Source organism: Borostomias antarcticus, assembly GCF_949987555.1.
Source record: "Borostomias antarcticus genome assembly, chromosome: 17".
In the NCBI taxonomy this organism is placed as follows: domain Eukaryota; kingdom Metazoa; phylum Chordata; class Actinopteri; order Stomiiformes; family Stomiidae; genus Borostomias; species Borostomias antarcticus.
This window is the reverse complement of record NC_140250.1, coordinates 21323067-21346259: the sequence shown is the minus strand read 5'-3', so window position 1 is coordinate 21346259 and position 23193 is coordinate 21323067. Positions and strand designations below refer to the sequence as shown.

Sequence of the window (23193 nt, the reverse complement as noted above, 5' to 3'; positions counted from 1 at the left end):
CGTGCTTGATATTAATAAGCTTATTATTGTTATAGTACTGCATATTGTTACTGTATGTGTTCCTGTATGTACTCCAGTGGACTCTGTACATGTCATCATCATTATAGGCCACTTCCTGTATGTTCTTATCCGAATGCCACATCTTGAAGTTCCCTCTGGGAAAAATACAGTAGGCCTACTTCTATTCTATTCAATGCTATTTTGAAACAGCAGGATATGATGGAAAGAACAAAATAGTCCAGGCATACTGTATCAAATATCTTGTCTCTTGAATTCATACAATTTCAAGAAGTCATTGTCCACAGTTGTCGTTTTCTCTATCACAAATTCATACCAGGGTTAAAATACCTTTTTAAACAAGTGTGTCTCTAGACTGTAGACTCTAGACTGTGGGTATGTGGTCTCTGAAATAATAAAGAAATATAATGTTTAACTAACAGAAATACTCACACAAATAAACTAAATAGCCACTGGCTGGCTAACTTAGCCGGTAACGTTGCGTTTCCATGGCTAGTTAGCTACAAAATCGTGAGTTCTTGAAATCAATTTCAACCCCACATATAAACACAAAACTGCATTTGTAGCTCTGTGTCGTTATAACTAAGATATCGGACAGAAAAAATATTTTTTTCATCGACAAATTAAGTCAATACTTACATTTAAAAACTCCTTCGCTCTGCCCCGCTATGCTATATAGCAGGTAGCAGGCATTTCGGACACGGCCACTGTCTATCTAAGCCTGTTGCTGCCCTCCTGTGGCCAAAAACGGTAAATGCTCTTGTGGTAGCAACATAGAACTGCAGGTTCTGGGACCACTGCCTCTTGTGGTAGCAGCATAGAACTGCAGGTTCTGGGACCACTGCCTCTTGTGGTAGCAACATAGAACTGCAGGTTCTGGGACCACTGCCTCTTGTGGTAACACGCACAAAAAAACCTTTCAATTGCTTTATGCTTGCTTGAGTCTGCCTGGAGGAGGGCGGGGTTTGCATGTTGGGGAAGGACCAATTAGACAAGAACAATCAAGCACAGATAAGTAACAGAAATTATTTCAAATAGGGGGGGGGGGTGACAACAGGTGTTGAACCAGTCCAGAGGACATGGACATGTGGTGACTCCGCCGCTACACAGGTAGCTGATGTTAACGCTAACCCCACGACGGCTAGGGAAACAATTAAGCTGTGTAATCATCATTGCTGGGAGAAAGCATTAGAGCTAATGGGGAGCGCCTCACAGCCAGCATAGGTATTTACTAAGAGTCTAACGAGTGTTATATTGGGCGTAATTACAGGAGCTACAGGAACATTGCATGTTAGGGGATTGTCCTGCTGCTGTGTTGTTGTGTAGGTTGTAATTAACGGTTGAGTGTCTGAGTGTGTCTTGGTGAGAGCTACGCATGCGCTCTTCCAGGGGGTCAGAATGCTGGCCTCGCTCCACGCTAGTGTTTTGTTTACTCTGAGCGCACCTTGCTGCCTTGCGTCAGCGCCCCTATCGGTTGGCGTGAAATAGCACTTGCGCTTGCGCATTACACACGCTGCTACGCTAATGGACACACTCACTCTATCCACGCCCACCGTTCTCTTGCACGCCGTGCTCTCTCTTTCTCTCCTTTCCCCCTCATTTCTTTGGTCCCTGTCCCTCGCTTTGGTCCCCCTCTCTCTCTCTCTCTGCCTCTCACTCACTCACACACACACACACACACACACACACACACACACACACACACACACACACACACACACACACACACACACAGGTAAAAAACGCATGGATCAACCACGTCTGACAGCTCTCTCCGGGCTGCATGCAAATTCCCACAATCCCTTTAGGGTGTCCAACTGTCCCCTGGTGCCCCGCAGGCTGAGGGCGCCGCTCCAGCCTGAGCTGGGCCCCCACGGCCGCCCGTCTGCCAATCACAGCTGCGGGGAGGAGTCATCTGGGGACAGCCTCCTCGAATGGCCCAGCAGGGCTTCCCAACATCCAAGCTGGGGCCCTTGAATCTCCCCCCACAACCTTACAATGACACACCCTACCTAACACACCAGCCAGCCAGGCCGAGCCCGCTCTGACATTCCTGGATGAGACTCAACCCGCCCCCCTCACCACCACTCTCTAAGTGGACCTTGATGGGTCTGGGAGGCCATCTGTGATGAGTGGCCATCTGTGATGAGTGACCATCTGTATAAACTGCCCGGAGTTAGTTTTTTTGTTTGTCAACATTGCTGCATTTTTTCATCACAGTAAATAACCGTTGTTTTCTGCATTTTGTGTTCTCTGGCGTCTTCTCCATCGGTTGTTTGCATTTGTCAATCTCTGGCTGACTCAGTCATCAGGCTGGCAGCGGCGTTGCCGTAGTGACCAGACCATCCCTCCGACCGGGGAAGTGTCCATTTGATGCCCGTCCTCAGAGCTGTGAAGGGACAGAGACACAGTCCTCTCACCCTCTCTCAACTGTCCCCCGTTTCACCCCGAGGTGACTGATGGGCAGAAACCGTGCGTGTGTGTGTGTGTGTGTGTGTGTGTGTGTGTGTGGAGCAGGGCTAAGCACTGGGGTGGAGATAGCCAGCAGGATATCCATTCTACAAACATGTCCAGACACGCACACAAACACACACACACACACACACACACACACACACACACACACACACACACAAACACACATACACACGCACACACAGCTAGGCTGGCAAGTCCACTCATTTTAGTGTACAGCGTGTGTCTACAGCTCCTCCTGCTGGTCCTAAGTGAAACAGACAGACAAGTCTTCTCAGTTATGTACCGTGCCCCAAATTCTATTTCAAACCTGTTTTTACCACGAGTGCTTGCCTATTGGGGGACAAAGTCACTCTATGGACTTGTCATCGGTAGCCTAATGAAAGAGATTCATTTAACCTCATTTCTCAAACTTAGTACAGCCCATCATTTTTCATTATACAACTACAATTTAAAAATTCTGTCTTGGGAATGAAGCTGTCATTGGTAACCAAGAGATTGGTTTTGCCTTTCTTTACAAGCATAACAGGTACACTGCTTGACATTGAGAATATATTTAGTTCAGGAACTAAACAAGAGCATTTGAGGCCAATTTGAAAGATTCCAACTTCAAACATTCAACTTCAAATGTCAAACTTACATTAACAGCCCCGCACTTTAATCAAAGAGGGATTTGTAGCCGCTGTGTTCAGGTGGTCAGGCTACAGGCAATTATCTCCCTTCGCAGACATAAAAAACTTAGCTTGCTGTTCCTTGTTGCCTAGCTACTGTAGCCATGTGCTGTTCAATACCTCTGTACTTCAGTCACTGTAAACATGGCTGTAGATGATATAGGGCTAGGCAGCACGGAGGGACCAGCAGACAGGGGACACAGCAAAGACTTACAATCAGACTGGGTGTCTGGGAAGAACGCGGGAAGAGAGGACGAGGGTGGACGCGTGGGGGGACAGAGGACAGACTGGGCAAGACTAGATGGATGGAGGACTGGAGAAGAGAACAGACTAGATGGATGGAGGGGAGGAGGAGAGAGAACAGAGATTGGATGAGGGGAGGAGGTCTGGAGGGGAGATTAGAGACTGGATGGATGGAGGTCTGGAGAAGAGAGAACAGAGACTGGATGGAGGTCTGGAGAAGAGAGAACAGACTATGGATGAGAGGTCTGGAGGAGAGAGAGAGCAGTGACTGGATGGATGGAGGTCTGGAAGAGAGAGAACAGAGACTACAGTATGGATGGGAGGTCTGGAGAAGAGAGAGCAGAGACTTCATGGATGAGAGGTCTGGAGAAGAGAGAACAGACTATGGATGAGAGGTCTGGAGGAGAGGTTAGAAAGACTTGATGGATGGAGGCTAACGAGGGCTGGACTGGCAGGGAGGCTAGTTGGCCCCTCGATCCCTCAGCGTGGGCTGTGCCCTGGAGCAGAGGCTGGTGCTCACGGTGGTAGCAGCACACAAACACGCAACCGCAGCTCACGTTCCAATACAGCCACACTCCGCCTCTCTCTCTCTCCCAGAACAGAGGCTGAGCCCGCAGGCGTGGGAGGAGGAACACCTGCTGCTTCATAATATATCGCAATATTGAACACACTCAGCCACAGGGCTGATATCTCCAAGGACTGGCCTTACCATACCGAGCATATGCAGGGATAAAATCATATAAAATAATGATGAACATTGAAACAACTGAATACTAATGGTGAATACTGAGCTTTATTGGATTTCAATGCAGAATTTGTTTACGGTGCCAGATGTTTGAAATGGGAGAGCAGTTTGAAGTACAAGCATGGGTTTCCAAATATACAGTAATAGGCTACATCTAGAGAAAGAGAATTCATCAGCTGCTTGATGGAAAATTAGCATCGTCAACAGACAATAGTACACCCATCTGACTTCTAGACAGCAGCTCTTGGGAGAAACTTGGTTCCATGACGTTGCAAATAATACAGTATTACACACATTCAGGACACACGTACCTAAGAGTCCAAAACACCGTATTAAAGGAGAATGCTCGTTTTTGACAACCTGGACCTTATTTACGGCATATTATAAGACTTTCACTCACCGAGATAACTTTGGTGTAATTCGGAGGCCTGTAGAAGAAATTTAAAATCCAGCGCGAGCCAAGTATATCCATGTAATGGCGGCGGACGGGGCACTGAGAATGCAGCTTCTAAAAAATCTATTTTCTGCCGCGAAACGGTTGTTTTCATCAATCTGTCTTTATGAATCGCTAGTTGTGCTTACATAGAGCAAGGGCTTGTTGTGGTTTTTCAGATGCCTCTGTAATATGATCTTTAGAAACGTCTTTAGAAACAAAATAGCTTCTCCACTTGCTCCAGCACGCATGCGCACAGCGCGCAAGCGTTGCTCCAGCACGCTGTGCACATGCGTGCTGGAGCAAGTGGGGAAGCTATTTCGTTTCTAAATACGTTTCTAAAGATCATATTACAGAGGCATGTGAAAAACCACAACAAGCCCTCGCTCTATGTAAGCACAACTAGCGATTCATAAAGACATAGTTATCTCGGTGAGTCAAACGTCTTATAATATGCCGTAAATAAGGTCCAGGTTGTCAAAAACGAGCATTCTCCTTTAAGTCCTTTAGTCCCAAACCAGGTGCATGAGTGATGCATTCTGGGTAAAGGATCGGCCACTGACCAAGCTGGTGTTAACAAGCAGAGGGGTGAATTTCCCAAAATGTCTATTATTATTCACCTACTGGTTAACCATAGATGTCAGATCACCTTCAGTTCACCTTAGCAGTGCTATTATTACAACACCTTGAGTAAAAAAAGTGATGCAAATGCATTGCTCTTAAAAATAATAAACAGAAAGATATGCTTTGGAACTGGCCAGAGCAACCAAAGGTCTTGGAAATTACACATTTCACATAAAATAGCCAACTTTCAGTCAAATAAACTTATGGTACCAAAAAGAGGACATAGTAAAGGAAACAATGCACTTGAGTGTAAATAAGAACACAGCCCTTAGGTGCGCTTTCATCAAAATTTCAAAAGCAACATGAGCTCTCTTTCTTCTCCCCAGATATCAAGCGACGTCTCTGGTTTTATGAGTTTCAGGGAAATGGCGTTTTCCCTTTCGTGCCTGGTATCAGAGTGCGTTATCCCAGGCAGCTAGAAACAGGCTACGACTCCCCTCCAAAACTGGACCGTCACAGAGGACCCAAGACGAGTAGCAGTCATCGTACAGAGTACCGTACCACTTAAGGAAGCTTCTGCTACGAACCGTCTCATCTTGGATGTGGCAAAGGCTATGTGGATATTTGTGGACCCCAGGAGTTACATTTGACCCAGTGAAAGACCACAATGAGGATCTTAGTCCTTTTTTTTGCGTTGATTCAAATGCCCCACCCCCCTCCCGCCCCAAGTGTGTAGTGTTTTAGGGAGGAGCGAGGGGTATGTGGATCCAGGCTTGAGGCTCCATCTAGCCCTGCTGCATCGCCTCCTTGGCCTGCTGGGTGGCCTCCCTGCTTTCCTTCTGTCGCTGGATGTCCTCCGTTTGGCGGTAGTGGAACAGGCTGGTGGTGTCCAGATCACTGGCATATTTAATGGCCTCCGCAAACAGTTTCACCACCTGTGGTGGAGCAGAGAGAGCCAGGGTATTTATCACAACTCATCAGCCGTGTTTTGTCTCTTTATATTGAGTCACAGCTATATTAGTCACAACACATAGAACATTCTCAGCTGGAACAAGATAACATGTCTTCAAAATGGCAGCAATGCCAAATTTCAGACAGACAGAGCGGTCCAGACTTACAAAAAGAGAGTTCCAGACAGACAGACAGAGTGGTCCAGGCAGACAGACAGGAGCGGTCCAGGCAGACAGACAGAGCAGTCCAGACCAGACAGACAGAGCGGTCTAGACAGACAGAGTGGTCCAGACAGACAGACAGAGCGGTCTGGACAGACAGACAGAGCGGTCCAGACCTGGTGGTTGGTGATGAGGGCCACGCCGTGGTCCACCGCCATCCTGCGGATCAGGAAGTTGTCTCGGAGGAACTTGGTGTTGTTGTTTGGCAGGTTCACCACTAGGTCAATGTGGCCTTCGTTGATCAGCCTGCGCACATACACACACACACACACATGCACGCGCACACACAAACACACACACACACACACAGGAGAATTAAGCATACTGTAGCACAGTGGTCATACCAGGACGCTAGCTAGACTTACAGCCTGGGAAACAATCCCTCCCTGTCTGCGTGTGTCTGTGTCACACTTTCCATGTGAAACCTGTTGGCAGTCAGACAAACAGTCACAGCTGGTGTTGGGGTTAAGTACCTTTGGCAGTCAGTCAGACAGGCTGAGCTAGTGTTGGGGTAAGTACCTTTGGCAGCCAGTCACAGCTAGTGTTGGGGTTAAGTACCTTTGGCAGCCAGTCAGACAGGCTGAGCTAGTGTTGGGGTAAGTACCTTTGGCAGTCAGTCAGACAGGCTAAGCTAGTGTTGGGGTAAGTACCTTTGGCAGCCAGTCACAGCTAGTGTTGGGGTAAGTACCTTTGGCAGTCAGTCAGACAGGCTGAGCTAGTGTTGGGGTAAGTACCTTTGGCAGCCAGTCACAGCTAGTGTTGGGGTTAAGTACCTTTGGCAGTCAGACAGACAGGCTGAGCTAGTGTTGCGGTTAAGTACCTTTGGCAGACAGTCAGAGCTAGTGTTGGGGTTAAACACCTTTGGCAGTCAGTCAGACACAGCTAGTGTTGGGGTTAAGTACCTTTGGCAGACAGTCAGACAGGCTGAGCTAGTGTTGGGGTTAAACACCTTTGGCAGTCAGTCAGACAGAGCTAGTGTTGGGGTTAAGTACCTTTGGCAGTCAGCCAGACAGTCAGAGCTAGTGACCTTGCTCAAGGGTAGGCAGTGATTGTAAAGTGGCCAGGTCATGAACCAGCAACCTTTCATTCACCGGTCAGATGCCACTGGACTTACCTACAGTACAGTACCACCCCCAGATAAAGCACCTTTCCAGAAATGGACATTTACAGTTGGTCTTCTAGTGTACACAGTCAGGTCATCTACAGTTATAGGTCTTCCACAGACAAGGTCAGCTCTTCTGCAGACAAGGTCAGGTCTTCTACAGACACGGTCATGTCTTCTACAGACAAGGTCAGGTCTTCTGCAGACAAGGTCAGGTCTTCCACAGACAAGGTCAGCTCTTCTACAGACAAGGTCAGCTCTTCTACAGACACGGTCATGTCTTCTACAGACAAGGTCAGCTCTTCTGCAGACAAGGTCAGGTCTTCTACAGACAAGGTCAGGTCTTCTGCAGTACATGGTGAATCTCTCTGGTTGGCTTTTGCTCACCTGTTGATGCTGGGCAGACTGGCATCTCCTCCCTCCTGGCTGGGCCAGGCCACCGGGGTGGCGGGCACGTCGTTGGCGGTGAGCCAGGCGGATGTAGCCTCAGTGGCATACAGCTAGGGGAGAGACAGAGGGCAAGGTTCAGCGGACCTCCACAAACGCTCAAAGAGTGACACCGACGTGCACTTGATCCGAGCTTTCTCCGTGCGCTGGGATTGATGCGAGTCACCTCAAAAAGAGTGTGAGCCGCGCTCGTCCGCTGGGCCAGGAGAGCTTTAATCGAGCGCACCCAGGGAAGGGGGAGAGAGAGAGAGAGGGGGAGCGAGAGAGAGAGATCAGTTCTCACCTTGAAGCCCTCTTCGTTCAACTGGTGTGCAGTGGCCAGGAAGTTGGGCCTGAAGGAATGCTGTGGGACAGAGAGACGGACAGAGGATGTGGGTCAGGGAAGAGGGAGAGTGACCTGGGATACATCAAAAACCACGTTCAGAGAGCATTGGAGGTGACGCCCCCCACAGGAGGCGGGGCCGTATCTCAGACAGTGCTGCCCCGGACTCCGCCCCCTGACTAATAAATAGGGGCGCTCCCCGGCCACGTTGACTTAACCACGACGGACGCGTGTCGGATTCTCAACCGCGGCTAGGCCTGCCGTTAGGGGGCTGTGAGGGGGGGGGGGGTTCCAATGGAGGTTTCAGGCCGCCTGTCCTACCGGAGATTTAGAACAGAACACAGCAGTTGTATCATAGAGCACAAACCCTGGAGCACAGCACATCTCCAGACCTGGAGATGAAGAGCTGGAAATGAATGACAAACAGCCTCACATGGAAATAAATTCGAGGAGTTTCAAGAGGGAAGAAAAATAACATTGTCCGATGGGGGGTGGGAAGAAAAAGCTGTCTTGATTTATGCTTCACATAAAAATATACATAAAATGAATATAAAATCAGGGATAGAGTGCCATAGTTAATGTAAAATAAGATGGAAGATAAACCCACTTGATAAAAATAATAGAAAATATCAAGACAGTTATTATTCAGTTTGTGACCATTTTGGACCAAAAATCTGTCAAGTGGAACTAATAATTTTTTTCACCGAAGCTGGCTCATCTCCTGCACATCCGTGACTGCGGAAAGTGGAGGTTCATTTCTCAGTGGATTAGTCACCTATGAAGGTTAAAAACTAAATCTAAATTAATTTGTATGCCATTTCAAGTGCTGTGATTGGCCATCCATGGCATAAAAATGCAGAAGTCCAGACATTTTTTTGGTTACCACCAAAAATGTTTAAGTAATTTTTTTATTACATTTATTAGCAACGGCAAGCTTTCAAAACCCACCCGCCGTGTTCCTGAAACCCTCGCGCAACTGTAAGTACCTTTACAATTTCTCTGCGGCACCAATTAGGCGAGCTTTTCATTGCCTACTAGGCAGAGACCTAATTAACAATTTGAATACACCCACGTCACCAGCAAAATTGTAAAAATATCAAAATAATCTAACAAATTCAAACATTCCAACCTGGAAGCTGAGAAACTGCGCTTTCTAGTAATATAGAGACAATCCAATTAATATTCGAAATGTTGGCACTGTACTGACTGTACTAAAAGGGTTAAGGGTTTTTTCCTATGGTGGGTAAAGGGACTGTACATACGGAGAACGGTAGCTCGTCCAACGTTATGTTGGCCGTACCTAACAGGACCGAAAGGGGCTCGGACGGAGGCCGCAACCTTGTGCAACCCCAAAGCGGACGACATGTTTCCCAGATCTCTCCGATTTCTCTCTTTGATATGACAGCATTGGCAGACTACCAGACCACTAAGCAGCACCACACCTCCCAGGCTTGGTTACGGTGCGAGGATCTCCCGTCTGTTTCGCTGAGCGCTAGTGACATGTGGAGGCCCATCGGGAGAGAAATAAACCGCTGTCAGCTCCCATCTGCGCTTCACAGGACACAACATGCCGCCCGCCACAGAGAGAGATGGCGAGTCAGAAAGAGAGAGAGAGAGGGGGGTGGGCTGGGAGGGGGTGGGTGATGGAGAAAGTGAGAGGTGGAGAGAGGAGGAGAGGATAAGAGAGAGAGAGGGAGAACAACAAAGAAGAAAAGGGATATATGGGAATGAATAAAGTCATGAGTGACAGAGAGCTCTGGCAGCCTACAGAGCGTGTTATAAGAGAGCGTGTGATGAAAAGAGAGACCTAGAGAGACCAACGACCCTGCACAGCCTTTTCTCACTTACCTTTCTCTTGGGCCTCCAAACGCGCCCACACGGACACACACACACACACACACACACACACGGACACACACACACACACGCACGTAAATCGAGCCCACCCACGACGACAGCGTAACTCAACATCTCCCTACTCTTGAAGCCAGCCACTGGAGCCTCTGATCGATTACAATTTATGACGGGGATGGCGTCGGCCTCCACTTCAGAGAGCCGCAGTGTGGCTGGGAGCCCGGGGCCAATCATATACTGTGTAATTAGACCGCTACACGTCGCACATGGGGCCGGCCCATTCATCCGGGCAGCAGTGCGTGCGCGGCAGTTTTTTTGACCGACCTTTTTCAGACGCCTTTTCATCGCCTGGCGTGGCCCTGCAAAATCATGCATCTTTTATTTCGGGGAGACACTTCATCACAGTGTGTGGCCTTCGATTGGCTGTCTGTCCGCGGACGGTATCAGAGGCTCGCGTGTTTTATATTCATTGGGAACGGCTTTCGGGAAGCGTTATTGACAGATTGCAGGCCTTCAGTAGGTTCGGTGTGATCAAGGACGATTGCGCGGAAAAGGCTATCCTCTTCCTCGCGCGCGACGGCTACACTCGCGGGCGGTTGACTTCCTCCCTTACCTGGATCCCGATCAGAATGCCCTTCTGTGGGAGCTTGAAGCCCGTGGACAGCATGGCTTTCAGGAAGGCTGAATAGATGTTTGGTCCAAAACAAGCCACCTGGAGACACAGAGGAAAAACAATAACTCCTGTTCGCCTTGGTCCGTTGGTGCACATGTGTCTTTGTGTCTCTCCGTGAGTGTTTGTGTGTTTTTCCATTGTATGTGTGTGTGAGCGCGAGTGCCTGTGTGTGTATATGTGCGTGTACTGTATAAGTGTGTGTGTGTGTGTGCGCACATGCAAGTGCCTGTGTATATATGTGTTTGTGAGTGTGTGCGAATGCCTGTGTGCATATGTATGCATACTGTAAGTGTGTGTGACTGTGTGTCTGTGTGTATAAGTGTGTGTGTGTGTGTACATACCTCTCCAGTGGACGCCATCTCGCAGCGTAGAACCGGGTCGGCGTCACGCAGACGAGGCCAGGAGAACATGGGAGCCTGTCGGAGAACATGACCAGGAAGAGACGTCGTCAACGTTGACCACGGAACCGTCTACACAGAATGGGCGGAGCTTTCTCGACCAGTACTGTAATGGCGCGTTCCAGGCAACCAGTAACTCGTGTTTTTCCGACCTCCTACACGTGAAAATGCTCTGGAATGGCAGTCAAACCCGTAACTTCCCACCCGTGAACTAGTACAGATCGATGTACTCCCAGTTGCCGGGTGGGAAGTTACGGGTTTGACTGCCATTCCAGAGCATTTTCACGTGTAGGAGGTCGGGAAAAACACGAGTTACGGGTTGCCTGGAACGCGCCATTAGTATCAGGTCGCCTGAGAGCAGGATTCAGTCCTGAGTCGCCCGGTGACCAGGAAATGTGTGAAATACGGCAGATCAACAGAGCTAACGGTGCTAAAGAACATGTCAATGCAGAGGGTGCTGGGGAACCTTGTTCATGCGAAGGTCAAAGTTCAGATCTTTTGGGGAATTTCCCAACGCATAATGTTTCCCTTTTAAATAGTTTTTCGTATTCAATATCAAACATGCAGTATATATACATAGGTCAGGTATGTAGGAACCAATGAATAACCCTGTGTGGTCAGAGATACAGTAGACGATGTAGGGTGCAAGGGTACGTTTCAGAAGAAATCCATTTGAGTACAAGGCTGCCACCTACGGGTGGCAAATACTCCACACCACACCCAAAAACCTCCTGGGTACACCAAGCTGCAAGTTTAAACTCCATACACATATCCACTCATATCTGTTTTGCCTTGGGAAAGAGAGAGTGAGAGAGAGAGAGAGTGAAGAGAGAGACACACAACACACACACACACACACACACACACACACACACACACACACACACACACACACACACACACAGTAAAGAGAGGGAGGTTGAGAGAGGTCTCCTCTATTTTCACTGGGGATAGATTGTCTCAGCTATTTTCAATTTAACACTCCCTGGCGATGAGAGAAAGGTCCCCGGTTCGATCCAAGGTCCCAGCGTTCGATCCAAGGTCCCCGGTTCGATCCAAGGTCCCAGCGTTGTGCCGAAGTGTCCTTGAGCCAGACGCTGAACCCCCAAATCGCTCATGTGCGGCACGGTGGCGCGGTACCTAGTACTGTCGCCTCATGGCGAGAAGGTCTCCGGGCCTTTCTGGGAGGAGTTCTCCAGGTATGTTCTCCATGTTCTCCACGTGTGTTCGCAAGGGTTCCCTCCAATGGAGGAGAACGGATCGCTAAAGCTGCCCGTCCCCGGCGAAGACGGACAGGGGCCCTTGGATTGGCCCCTGGGCACGACTCATGCCTCGTCTGCCCTTGGGGGAAGGACGACGGGATGGGATGAGAGCAGGGATGAGAGCAGGGGACATTTAATCGGCGGCGTCCTACTGCATGTTTGTGTGTATCGTGTCGGCCATGTCATCGTGACAAATAAAGCCTTCTACTTCTTAGAGAGAGAGAGAGGGGGGTGCTGAGCGAAAGATGGGTAGAGAGAGCGGGCGGACAGAGAAAGAGAGGGAGAGAGAGAGAGAGAGAGAGAGAGAGGGGTGGAGAGTGAAAGATAGGTAGAGAGAGCTAGCTGAGACAAAGAGGGGGAGAGAGAAAGAGAGAGAGAGAGAAAGGGATGTTGAGTGAAATACAGGTAGAGAGAGCGGGCTTACAGAGAAAGAGAGGTAGACAGAGAGGGGGGGGGGGGGGGGGTTGGGTGAAAGATAGATGGGGGGGGCGGTGACAGAGAAAGAGAGTGAGACAGAGAGAAAGAGAGGGAGAAAGAAAGAGAGAGAGAAAGAAAGAGTGAGGCCACAGACACAGACTCTGAGGTCTCGGCCTGTTTTATATTCAGTGGCGTTGACAGGCTGCCATCAGTGAGCCGTGTGGAAGCAGTGAGGTGTGTGTGTGTGTGTTGGGTGTGTGTGTGTGGGGCGGGGGGGCGGCGGGGGCGGGACAGGGGAGGAGGGGGGAGGAGAGGACAAGCGACGGAGGAGGACAGGGGAGGGCGGCGTTTCTCCGGCTCCTTCTCGCTGTGTTAAGAGAGATATTGGAGTGATTTGCCCGGTGTGGAAAGCCTTTCTTATCTCCCCAATTAGAAGCAGACAGCTCCTATTACCCTGCACAGGGAGGGAGGGAGGAGGCGGGCGGAGGGGTAGAGAAAGAGGGAAGGAGAGATAGAGGAGGGAGAAAGGGAGTAGAGGAGACGGGGGTGTGGTTAGGAAGCCGGGCAGCGTGCCGTTTGTTTGGACGACGGTCATGCACACGCGCCAGCTTCAAGGATTCATCCTCTTCCAGCTCATCAGCTGTGGATGAGTGCTGCTCTGGCGTTAGCATGCCAACGGTTAAGAGGCAGAGACTGATGCCGAGACGGCGGCTGATTCATCTGCTTATTGATGCTTCTTCGCCCCAGAGAACCCCTGTGTGTATGTGTGTGTGTGTTTGTGTGTGTGTGTGTGTGTGTCTGTGTGTGTGTGTGTGTGTGTGTGCGCGCCATGTGACTGTCGAGCTCATGGGAAAGCACTGATCGTTCCATCCTCCTCCTTCACGGGCCTAGCTACAGGAGGGGTAGCGGTCAGTCTTCTGGTATGTGAGGGCCGACCGGTTGGACCAGAGGATTTGCACGGACGGACGACCCGCCATGACCCCCCACCCCGGGGCCTCTCCTGGGAGGACGAGGCGTCGGCCGTGAGCCCGTCGGTGTGCGAGATCGTAGTGCTCTCGTCGCACGGCGGTTGTCATGGTAACCAGCCCCCCACCCCCACCCGTCTTGGGTTTCGAGACGCGAGCGCTACACCTGTACGACGCGCCGGGCGGGAAACGTGGCCCCGCTCGCCCCACCGCCGCAAACGTGGACCGTCGGGCCTCGCCGCTCCCTCAGGCTGGGTACGACACCGGCCCTCTGGCGCCAAACACTTCTCTCTCTCTCTCTCTCTCTCTCTCTCTCTCTCTCTCTCTCTCTCTCTCTCTCCCCCTCCCTCTCTCCCCCTCCCTCCCTCTCTCTCTCTCTCTAGTGCTGTTGTGATGCTGGTCACAATGATGATGTGGAGACGGAGTGTGGAAATGACACAACAGGGGACTTGTTAGGCCAAGGAGAAAAAAAAACCTGCTGGTGAACGTGAGGGAGTTGAGGATGATAAAACACAATCTGCTGGTCTCTCTGGGAGGACGAGGAGGTCGTAGGGGGGCTGTTGCCGTCTTATTAGTGGGAAAGAGGGAGGAGAGGGACTGTCTACAGATGACTAGAGGCCGTGTGTGTGTGTGTGTGTGTGTGTGTGTGTGCGTCACTCATGAAACCTTTGGAATCAGGAGCACACACTCAGTGTTAACAGCTTGTTGGGGGGGGGGGGGGTACAGTGACCGGTAGAGGAGGCGGTGACTCGGCAGGGACACACTACGCCCCGCTGGGTCGAGAGGTTAAGGGACGGGTCCAGACCGGTCGTCTCAGACTGTGAGTTCAATGTCCGTGACTCCGCCCACAGGCACAGGGGGGTGAAGCGCTTTCGCTGGGACCGCTGGGTTGGAGGAGCGGGGAGGGGGTTGGAGGAGCAGGGAGGGGGTTGGAGGAGCGGGGAGGGGGTGGGTGGGAGGAGCGGGGAGGGGGAGGGAGGAGCGGGGAGGGGGTGGGAGGAGCGGGGAGGGGGTTGGAGGAGCAGGGAGGGGGTTGGAGGAGCGGGGAGGGGGTGGGTGGGAGGAGCGGGGAGGGGGTGGGAGGGGGTGGGAGGAGCGGGGAGGGGGTTGGAGGAGCAGGGAGGGGGTTGGAGGAGCGGGGAGGGGGTGGGTGGGAGGAGCGGGGAGGGGGAGGGAGGAGCGGGGAGGGGGTGGGAGGAGCGGGGAGGGGGTGGGAGGAGCGGGGAGGGGGTGGGTGCAGTTACAGATGGACTGACTGCCTGCAGGTGAAATGAGCAGCCTGACGCTCAACCACACAGGAAATGACCACAGAGAGGGACCAGAGTGGTGCTGCCCTTCCTCTTTCCTCTCTCTCTATCTCTCTCTCCAGTTCTCTCTATCTCTCTCTCTAGTTCTCTCTCTCTCTAGTTCTCTCTATCTCTCTCTACAGTTCTCTCTCTCTCTTCAGCTCTCTCTATCTCTCTCTCTAGTTCTCTCTCTCTAGTTCTCTCTCTCTCTCTAGTTCTCTCTCTCTCTTTAGTTCTCTCTCTCTCTCTCTTTCTCTAGTTCTCTCTCTCTCTCTCTTTCTCTAGTTCTCTCTCTCTCTCTCCAGTTCTCTCCCTCTCTCCACCTGCACTTCTCAAGTCGATATCATTGACTGCAGGTAAACGATGCAGTCTTTCCAGACGGGGGCCCCGCCGGGGGGATTCGCCGGCACATTTAATATTCCGCTCCACGGCGTTCCGGAGGCCGGAGCGTCGCCGACGGCAGCGCGGGGGGGAGCTGGGGGCGTCCGCGGCGCCGTCGTTATTTATACAGGAGATTACTTTGGGAGAACGGAGCCCGGCGCAATCACGCAGCACCCGGCGCCCGCGCACTCGGCGCTCCGATTCCACCTGCCGGGAAGTTAGTGAAACGCCGGAACGCTTAAGGGGCCTCGGCGTTCCGGAAGGTGCCGGAGGTACGCGTTCGGTCGTAATTGCTACCTTTCCCCCCCCGTCATGTCGGCTGGAAAGGTTTTAATACAGTATGTAGCCGATATACAGTAGGCTTTAATGTGTGTTATTATATTACACGTCTGGCACTTCTGGTGTGGAGTGTGTGTGGGCTGAAGTCCTCTATGCCATCAGCGTTACGGCAGTCAGGAAGGTAGTTCAGTCTTTAGGACCAGTGTGTGTGTGTGAGGGGCACAATAGGTGGAATTGACAGGTGAGCAGGTTGCTATTACAGTCATTAGTCTCAGAGTTTTAATTATATAATCCACCAGCCACCAACTTTAGTCTTATCTATGCAGAGACAAAGGGCTCAACCCAACCCAACATTACAGTATTTGGATGGTGCCTCTGTCCTCATAGGCTCGTTTTGGAGACTGTAATAACCTAAAGTTAGCGGGTTGCCAGGTTGAGTAGTGTCCTACCATCGCGCTGCTGGGCACACTACCGCCCTAACGGGTGGCTTCCGGAAGATAGCGGAAGCTTCGCAGTATAAGCAGCTCTGGGTTGACTTGAACCCAGGGGCGGCTGTAGCTCAGTTGGTAGAGCGGGTCGTTCAGTGATCGAAGGGTCAGCGGTTCGAATCCCAGCTCCGACTGTCCACATGTCGAAGTGTCCTTGAGCAAGACACCTAACCCCAAATTGCTCCCAATGAGCAGGTTAGCACCTTGCATGGCAGCTACCGCCATTGGTGTGTGAATGGGTGATTGAGAGGCCGTTGTAAAGCGCTTTGAGTGCCGCTAAGGTGGAAAAGCGCCGTATACAGTAAGTGCAGTCCATTTACCATTTGAACCCCATCTTCAATACATCCGACGGTTAGCATTTTTGTGTGGGGCGCTCTGTGCGCCTCAAGTTCAAAACGGTTGCCGCTATTTGGCTAGCACGCGTTGTACGGGCAACAAAAAAAGGGCCCGTTCCCCCCCGCTCGCAGTCCTCAGATGGACCTGTTCCGGCGTGTTCACCTTGATGCCCACGTAGTCCACGGGTATGATGGGGTTCTCCAGGGAGGGCAGCGAGGCCTCGTCCAGGGACTCGCCCACCATCACCCTGGTGGCCACGTCGATGAAGTCCACTCCGATGGTCTTGGACACGAAGGGGAATGAACGCGATGCCCGCAGGTTACACTCGATCACCTGAGGAGGAGGAGGAGGTGGAGGTGGAGGAGGGGGTGGAGGAGGTGGATGAGGAGGAAGAGGAGGAGGTGGAGGTGGAGGAGGTGGAGGAGGAGGAGGAGGAGGTGGAGGAGGAGGAGAAGAGAGGAGAGGAGGCGGAGGTGGAGGAAGATGAGGTGAGGACCCCGGTATGATAAGGGGCTTATTATTATGACAAAGTGTTGACTGACTAAATGTACTTTTGCTAAATTTGTTGGATATACATTAACTACAGTTCAGGGCAAACATTAAGTGCCTGTTAGAGAGTTTCCATTCAACCGAACACATCCAATTCTATCCCCCTCTGAAACTCACATTTGTGACCAGTTATTTCAGTTGAAGACCAAATTGCATTTCCAACAACTCTGTCGATTCATCATTTAGGCCATGCCCTGGCCGGGAAACATTTCTTACCATTACATCATTGCCTTTCACCAGGAACTGAGTGTTAAACGGCCCTGAAATCTCAAACGCCCTGGCAATTTTCCGAGTGGCGTTCTTCACCTGGGGGGGGGGGGGGAATGGAAGAATGACGCACAAAATTAATAGGAAGGCTGTCGGAGAGAAACTTTTCTCCCCGTATGAAAATCTCCGGCGCTGCCCAGGGTTCGATCACGGCATAGATCAGCGTGATGTACGGGCTGTCGGTAGGTGTGCTTACGCCTGGTGGATACCGGCCGCCACCTACCGCCTCTCAAACCGCTGGTCTGCAGAAAGCTCTAAGTGGCTGTAATACTACGGTGCGCACAGCCAGAGTGACGTGGTGCTGAGGTCAGTCCAGGGGTCAAACGGGTGGCTTTGAGCAGTTTCAGGTGGTTAATGGTAGTTTTAATGATGATATTATATGAGGTGATAATAAAGAAGGGTGTGTGTGTGTGTGTGTGTCTGTCTGTGCGCCTGTGTGTGTTGTGTCTGTCTGTGCGCCTGTGTGTGTGTGTGTGTGTGTGTGTCTGTGCGCCTGTGTGTGTGTGTGTGTGTGTGTGTGTGCGCCTGTCTGTGTGTGTGTGTGTGTCTGTCTGTGCGCCTGTGTGTTTGTGTGTGTCTGTGCGCCTCTGTGTGCGTCTGCCTGTGTGTGTGTGTGTGTCTGTCTGTGCGCCTGTGTGTGTGTCTGTCTGTGCGCCTGTGTGTGTGTGTGTCTGTGCGCCTGTGTGTGTGTGTCTCTGTGCGCCTGTGTGTGTGTGTGTGTGTGTGTGTGTGTGTGTGTGGTTCCTGATAGACCAGCCCAGTGCAGCAGTACCTTCTCCAGGGCGCCCTGGCTGATGGACTGGGTGTGTGTGTGTGTGTGTGTGTGTGTGGTTCCCAGTGCGGGAGTGCGTACCTTCTCCAGGGCGCCCTGGCTGATGGACTGGGTGGGCAGCATGAGGGTGGCGTCTCCAGAGTGGACCCCAGCGTCCTCCACGTGCTCCGTGATGGCGTGGACCAGCACCTGGCAACGCAGGTCAGAGGTTAGCGCTAGGCTACACACTGGGTTTCACACTGACAGGGGTCACGAGTTGAGAAGATACACTAGGTTTGACTGAGACCGCGAAACTTCAATTAATAGCCTGGGCTTTTATTTGAACTCTGAACTCTGAACTCAACCAGCCTATAACTCCTTTCGACCAAAACTCTAGATGGGAAATATCAGCACTATCAAATTGTTTATTTAAACCAGTATGAATATTACATGTATAAAAATGAGGCTAATCGAATAACATATCAATTATGAATCATTGCTCCGAGAAACACGGCCTCTTAAATCATCGGGATGTGTTACAGTCTCCACAACAATACATTGCTGAATGCCTTATGTACCGTACCGTATTTGCTTTGCATTGTTTAGCAAGCTGCTACCCCATCCTAATGAATAGGGGCCTGAATCAACACAGAGCCTATTGGTATGCGAGGCAGATCGTACCGTAGGCCGAAGGCTGAACAGTATAATGAGTTGTTCAAATTTCCTGTGGTACTTTTTTCTCTGTGCGGTCATGGCGATCGGCAAATATTTGAATGAACGTTTATTTCTTAAAAACACAAAAAAAAGTCAAATAAAATAAAACCCGCTTTGCAGCATCAATGGCAACCAGATAAACAACTCATGTAGACCCGGCTTCTAACTGAACCCGGCCTTTATTTGTTGGACTCGAATTTTTCACAGTGTTTTCCGGGTCTAATTCCTACATTCACAAACTAATAAAGCCATCACTGGGACCATTGTGCTGAATCTGCGTCCTAAAAGAGTATTAATGAGTGAGAACGATGAGACGGGGGCCGGCGCTCTCTCCCCAGCCCGGCCCCTGTGAGGTAAACGCGCTCTGCTCTCGGCAGTAATAACAGATGAACTCCCGCGCTCGCTCTCTCTCCAGTGAGGGGGTGTAGTGCTTCAATGAGGTGCGGTGTCATTAGCGTGTTTAAACAGGCGCTAACTGCAGCGTTCATTAGCGGTTGTCTGATGAAGCCTGTAATTAATATGGGGGCGGGAAGGCGCACGGCAACCTGACTGCTCCCACTGGTGAACATGAATATTCAACCCTGTTTGGCATCGCGGCAATGGATGGATCACATGGGGGGGGGTGGAAGAGGAGGGGGGGGGAGGGAGAGAGAGAGAGAATGAGAGAGAGAGAGAGAGAGAGAGAGAGAGAGAGAGAAAGAGTGGGGGAATTGTTACAGAAGTATGAAACTGGGATGAATGGAGGGAGCGTTTCAGTTAAATGATCTCATAACACTTCAAGGGCGTTTTATTCTGATTATCTATTCAGCATGGCCCAATGGCTTATGAACCGCAAAGCACGGAATCAGTCAGAACCTCGGGCCAGACAGGTGACTAGATAGTCATGTGATGTAAATAGACTATGTAAATGGTTGTGCCTTTGTTCTGGGAATGATTCTATTCATTAAAGGATGAGTAGTCGAAATGCAGAGGTTCACCTTTCTAAGTCCAAATCTGGTTACTTTTGTTTGTTTGTTTTGTTTGTTACTGGTTACTATGAGTTTGCAAAGTCGGGCTCTCTGATAGGAAACAATTTCCGCCAAGAGCAACCAAATACAGTCATAAGCTGTGTTCGGAATCGTTCCCTCACTCCCTATTCCCTATATAGGGTTCACCATGTAGTGAACTACCTAGGGAACGGAGAAAATGTAGGGTACATGCGCTGTTCCCTGGAAATCAAGGTGAATTGTGGGTAATAAATAGTGGTCTATATAGGGAACGAACATTCCGTGGAGAATTCGGACACTACAAACAAAATGGCTGACGCCCTATATAGTGCACTATATAGTGAATAGGGAGCGATTCCGAACACAGCTCTAGACATGATTTTAAACTAACTCAGACAGGAAGTTGTCATGAAGAGAGGACATTAGCGGTGATTGGCCAAAAACACTATTACGTCATGAAATAGGTTAGACCTTAGTTCTATTAATACATCCATGGGTTAGACAAGGGAAGCGCGTGTTCAAACATTGAGTGGAGACTATTGTTTCACTGATTTATCTCAGAACCAGAACCAAGACAGCTGGACCAATACTAAACCATGAAGAGAGCTGTGATGAGGGGTCTCCTGCCATACAACCTTTCAAGTGGGCATCAGAGCAAGTAAACAAACAAACAAACAAACATGGAGACAGCTGACCTAGTGTAGTGTGAAACAAAATCAATATTTCCCATGGCAATGTCTTGGTCAGAGAATAAACAGATTTGAATTTCCTATTACACCTTTTTAAGCGGTGCAGCTGCTTCTATACATGACATGTGTGCCCGTGTGTGTGTCCATTCGTAAGATGTGATTAAGACCAATCAGGAGTCACCAGCGATCAATTTGTCAGGAGGGATGAGGGGGATTTCCATATCTCGGCTTTTGATTTCCTCCTCTCTGATCATTCATTAGGGGGGGGGGGGGGGTTAGTCTGTAACAGACTTAAGACTGAATACATCGATTTCTCTAAATCGCCCACAGATGGCACAATTACTTCACAATAGATCAACATGCTGAAAGCGCCGTCACGCGTTCACCTCCTCCCGACTCCCATTCACCTCCTCCCGACTCCCATGCACCTCCTCCCGACTCCCATGCACCTCCTCCCGACTCCCATGCACCTCCTCCCGACTCCCATGCACCTCCTCCCGACTCCCTTTCACCTCCTCCCGACTCCCATTCACCTCCTCCCGACTCCCATTCACCTCCTCCCGACTCCCATTCACCTCCTCCCGACTCCCATTCACCTCCTCCCGACTCCCATTCACCTCCTCCCGACTCCCATTCACCTCCTCTCGACTCCCATTCACCTCCTCCCGACTCCCATTCACCTCCTCTCGACTCCCATTCACCTCCTCCCGACTCCCATTCACCTCCTCCCGACTCCCATTCACCTCCTCCCGACTCCCATTCACCTCCTCCCACCTCCTCCCGACTCCCATTCACCTCCTCCCGACTCCCATTCACCTCCTCCCGACTCCCATTCACCTCCTCCCGACAGAATCTGTCTGCTCTTCACGCGTTCTCACTCAGCGCAGCTTATTCTCCAGTCTGAAGGGAGTCCGGATCTTGATCCAGTAATGATCAGTAGGAAGTGTCAATCAGTGGAAATCCAATTCAGATGAGGGAGAGGGAGGCAATAGAAAAGGCCTTAGACAATGGTGCACTCTGAAGATAGAGTCACTTTTTTTTTTCCTCCACAAATCGCAACCCGGGAGTCACTAATACTACGGAAGAGCATTAGGGCCAAAAGCTGGGTTTTATTTTATTTTTAGCATTTTTAAGAAATTCTGACTTTTTTCTCATAAGTAATTTCTGACTTTTTTCTCAGAAATTCTGACTTTAATCTCAGAAATTCTGACTTTAATCTCAGAAATTCTGACTTTAAACTCAGAAGCTTAAAAAAATAATAAAGTCAGTTGTTGGCCCTAATGCTCTTCCGTACCAATACCGTTGCACACTAGAGCACGAGGAAAGCATGGCCGGTTTGACACCATCTCAAGAAGTATAAATGTAAGCACAGAAGCTTAAAAACCGTAGGCGTAGTGACAAGTTAGAAAACAGGTATGAATTTGAAATCACTAACTGGCACATTTTCCTCAGACATGTTGTCTAGGCAGCATTCATATCAGAGCTGGATTTTTAATTATATACGTTTTGGCTAATTTGTACAGTAGGCCTACATGGCGGGATCATTTTTTCTGATGCTGCAGTTACTGTACATGAAAGTGTTGACCACAGGCTTTCCAGGGTCACTGAATCCTGACAGCACTTAATGCTTCACACACACACACACACACACACACACACACACACACACACAAGATCATATGCATATACCATGGTCACAAAAAACTGGAGAAAGGAGAATTGCCTTTGAAAACAATTCAAAGAGCAGCAAAACATGCCTGGGAAGAAAACAACTTGACTCTGACAGTAGAAAACTACCATCTACTGCAGTCTGAGATGCTTGTTATGAAAGCTGAGCGTTCTACTTTTCACTTCCTCCAGCTTTCAGTGTAATGTATTCTATTCTCCCTGATCCCGACCAGCCAGCCGTCCCATCGCTGCTTTAACGTCTTCCACCGGCTGTGTTGATCACCCGCGGCTCCGCCATGTCTGATCCCGGCTTCCACAGGCTGCCGTTACACAACGATACACTCTAGTACTGCTCCTTCACAGTCCTGGCATCTGTGAGATGTGTGGCGTGAAATCCCAAGCTGAAGTACTGTAGGCTAAATGTAAGAACCCCAATTCCACTGAATATTCTTAACGCGCGGTGTCACGTCAATCTCGTTGCCCCGACCGAATCTGCTACTGAACGACTACCGCGGTTTTTGGCAAAAATTGAAAATCATAATAATTTTTGAACTAGACATCATGCAGTGACAAATGACCCCATTTTCTATATAATTGTGGCATGAGGAATTGAGTGAGAGGGTTAATGTCATGGTTTTTTAAGCTGGTAGGCTATATCAAAACTTGAAAAATAAGGGGGGAAAGTCTGTACAATGGAACTGGTGGTAGTTAACCATACCAAGTCCAGCCCATCCCCCTTGAACGCCATTGATATATTTTTCTAACCGTTTTTGTAATCCTCTTGTACACAAATTTTCATGTTCTTAAATATTTTCCCATTGGTCCATTCAGCGGCCATCTTGGATTTCCAACGAACAGGAACTAGACATAAACAAATGACCCAATTTTTCTGCATAATTTCGGCATGAGGAGTTGATTAAGATGAATATTTTCATAATTTTAATAAGTCTGGTATATTAAAGCTTGAAAAAGAAAAACATGTACAATAATCGGTGAAACGGGTGGTTGTTAATCGAGCCAAAGTCAAAGGAGTGCCAG

At 50.0% G+C, this 23193-nt stretch overlaps 1 protein-coding gene across 1 annotated transcript in view; it reads right to left on the bottom strand.

Annotated features, from left to right (window-relative positions):
- Positions 1-5934: 5934 nt before the first annotated feature.
- The window catches only part of cps1 (carbamoyl-phosphate synthase 1, mitochondrial), a gene marked incomplete at both ends in the record, with an annotated part of 45494 nt that continues 28235 nt past the window's right edge, over positions 5935-23193 (bottom strand). Inside the window, 9 exons of the mRNA XM_084452097.1 lie at positions 5935-6084; positions 6438-6567; positions 7811-7923; positions 8154-8213; positions 10660-10758; positions 11061-11135; positions 16694-16864; positions 17297-17386; positions 18201-18308. Of these exons, the coding sequence (XP_084308223.1) occupies positions 5935-6084; positions 6438-6567; positions 7811-7923; positions 8154-8213; positions 10660-10758; positions 11061-11135; positions 16694-16864; positions 17297-17386; positions 18201-18308 (996 nt within the window). The remainder of the gene's footprint in view (positions 6085-6437; positions 6568-7810; positions 7924-8153; positions 8214-10659; positions 10759-11060; positions 11136-16693; positions 16865-17296; positions 17387-18200; positions 18309-23193) is intronic.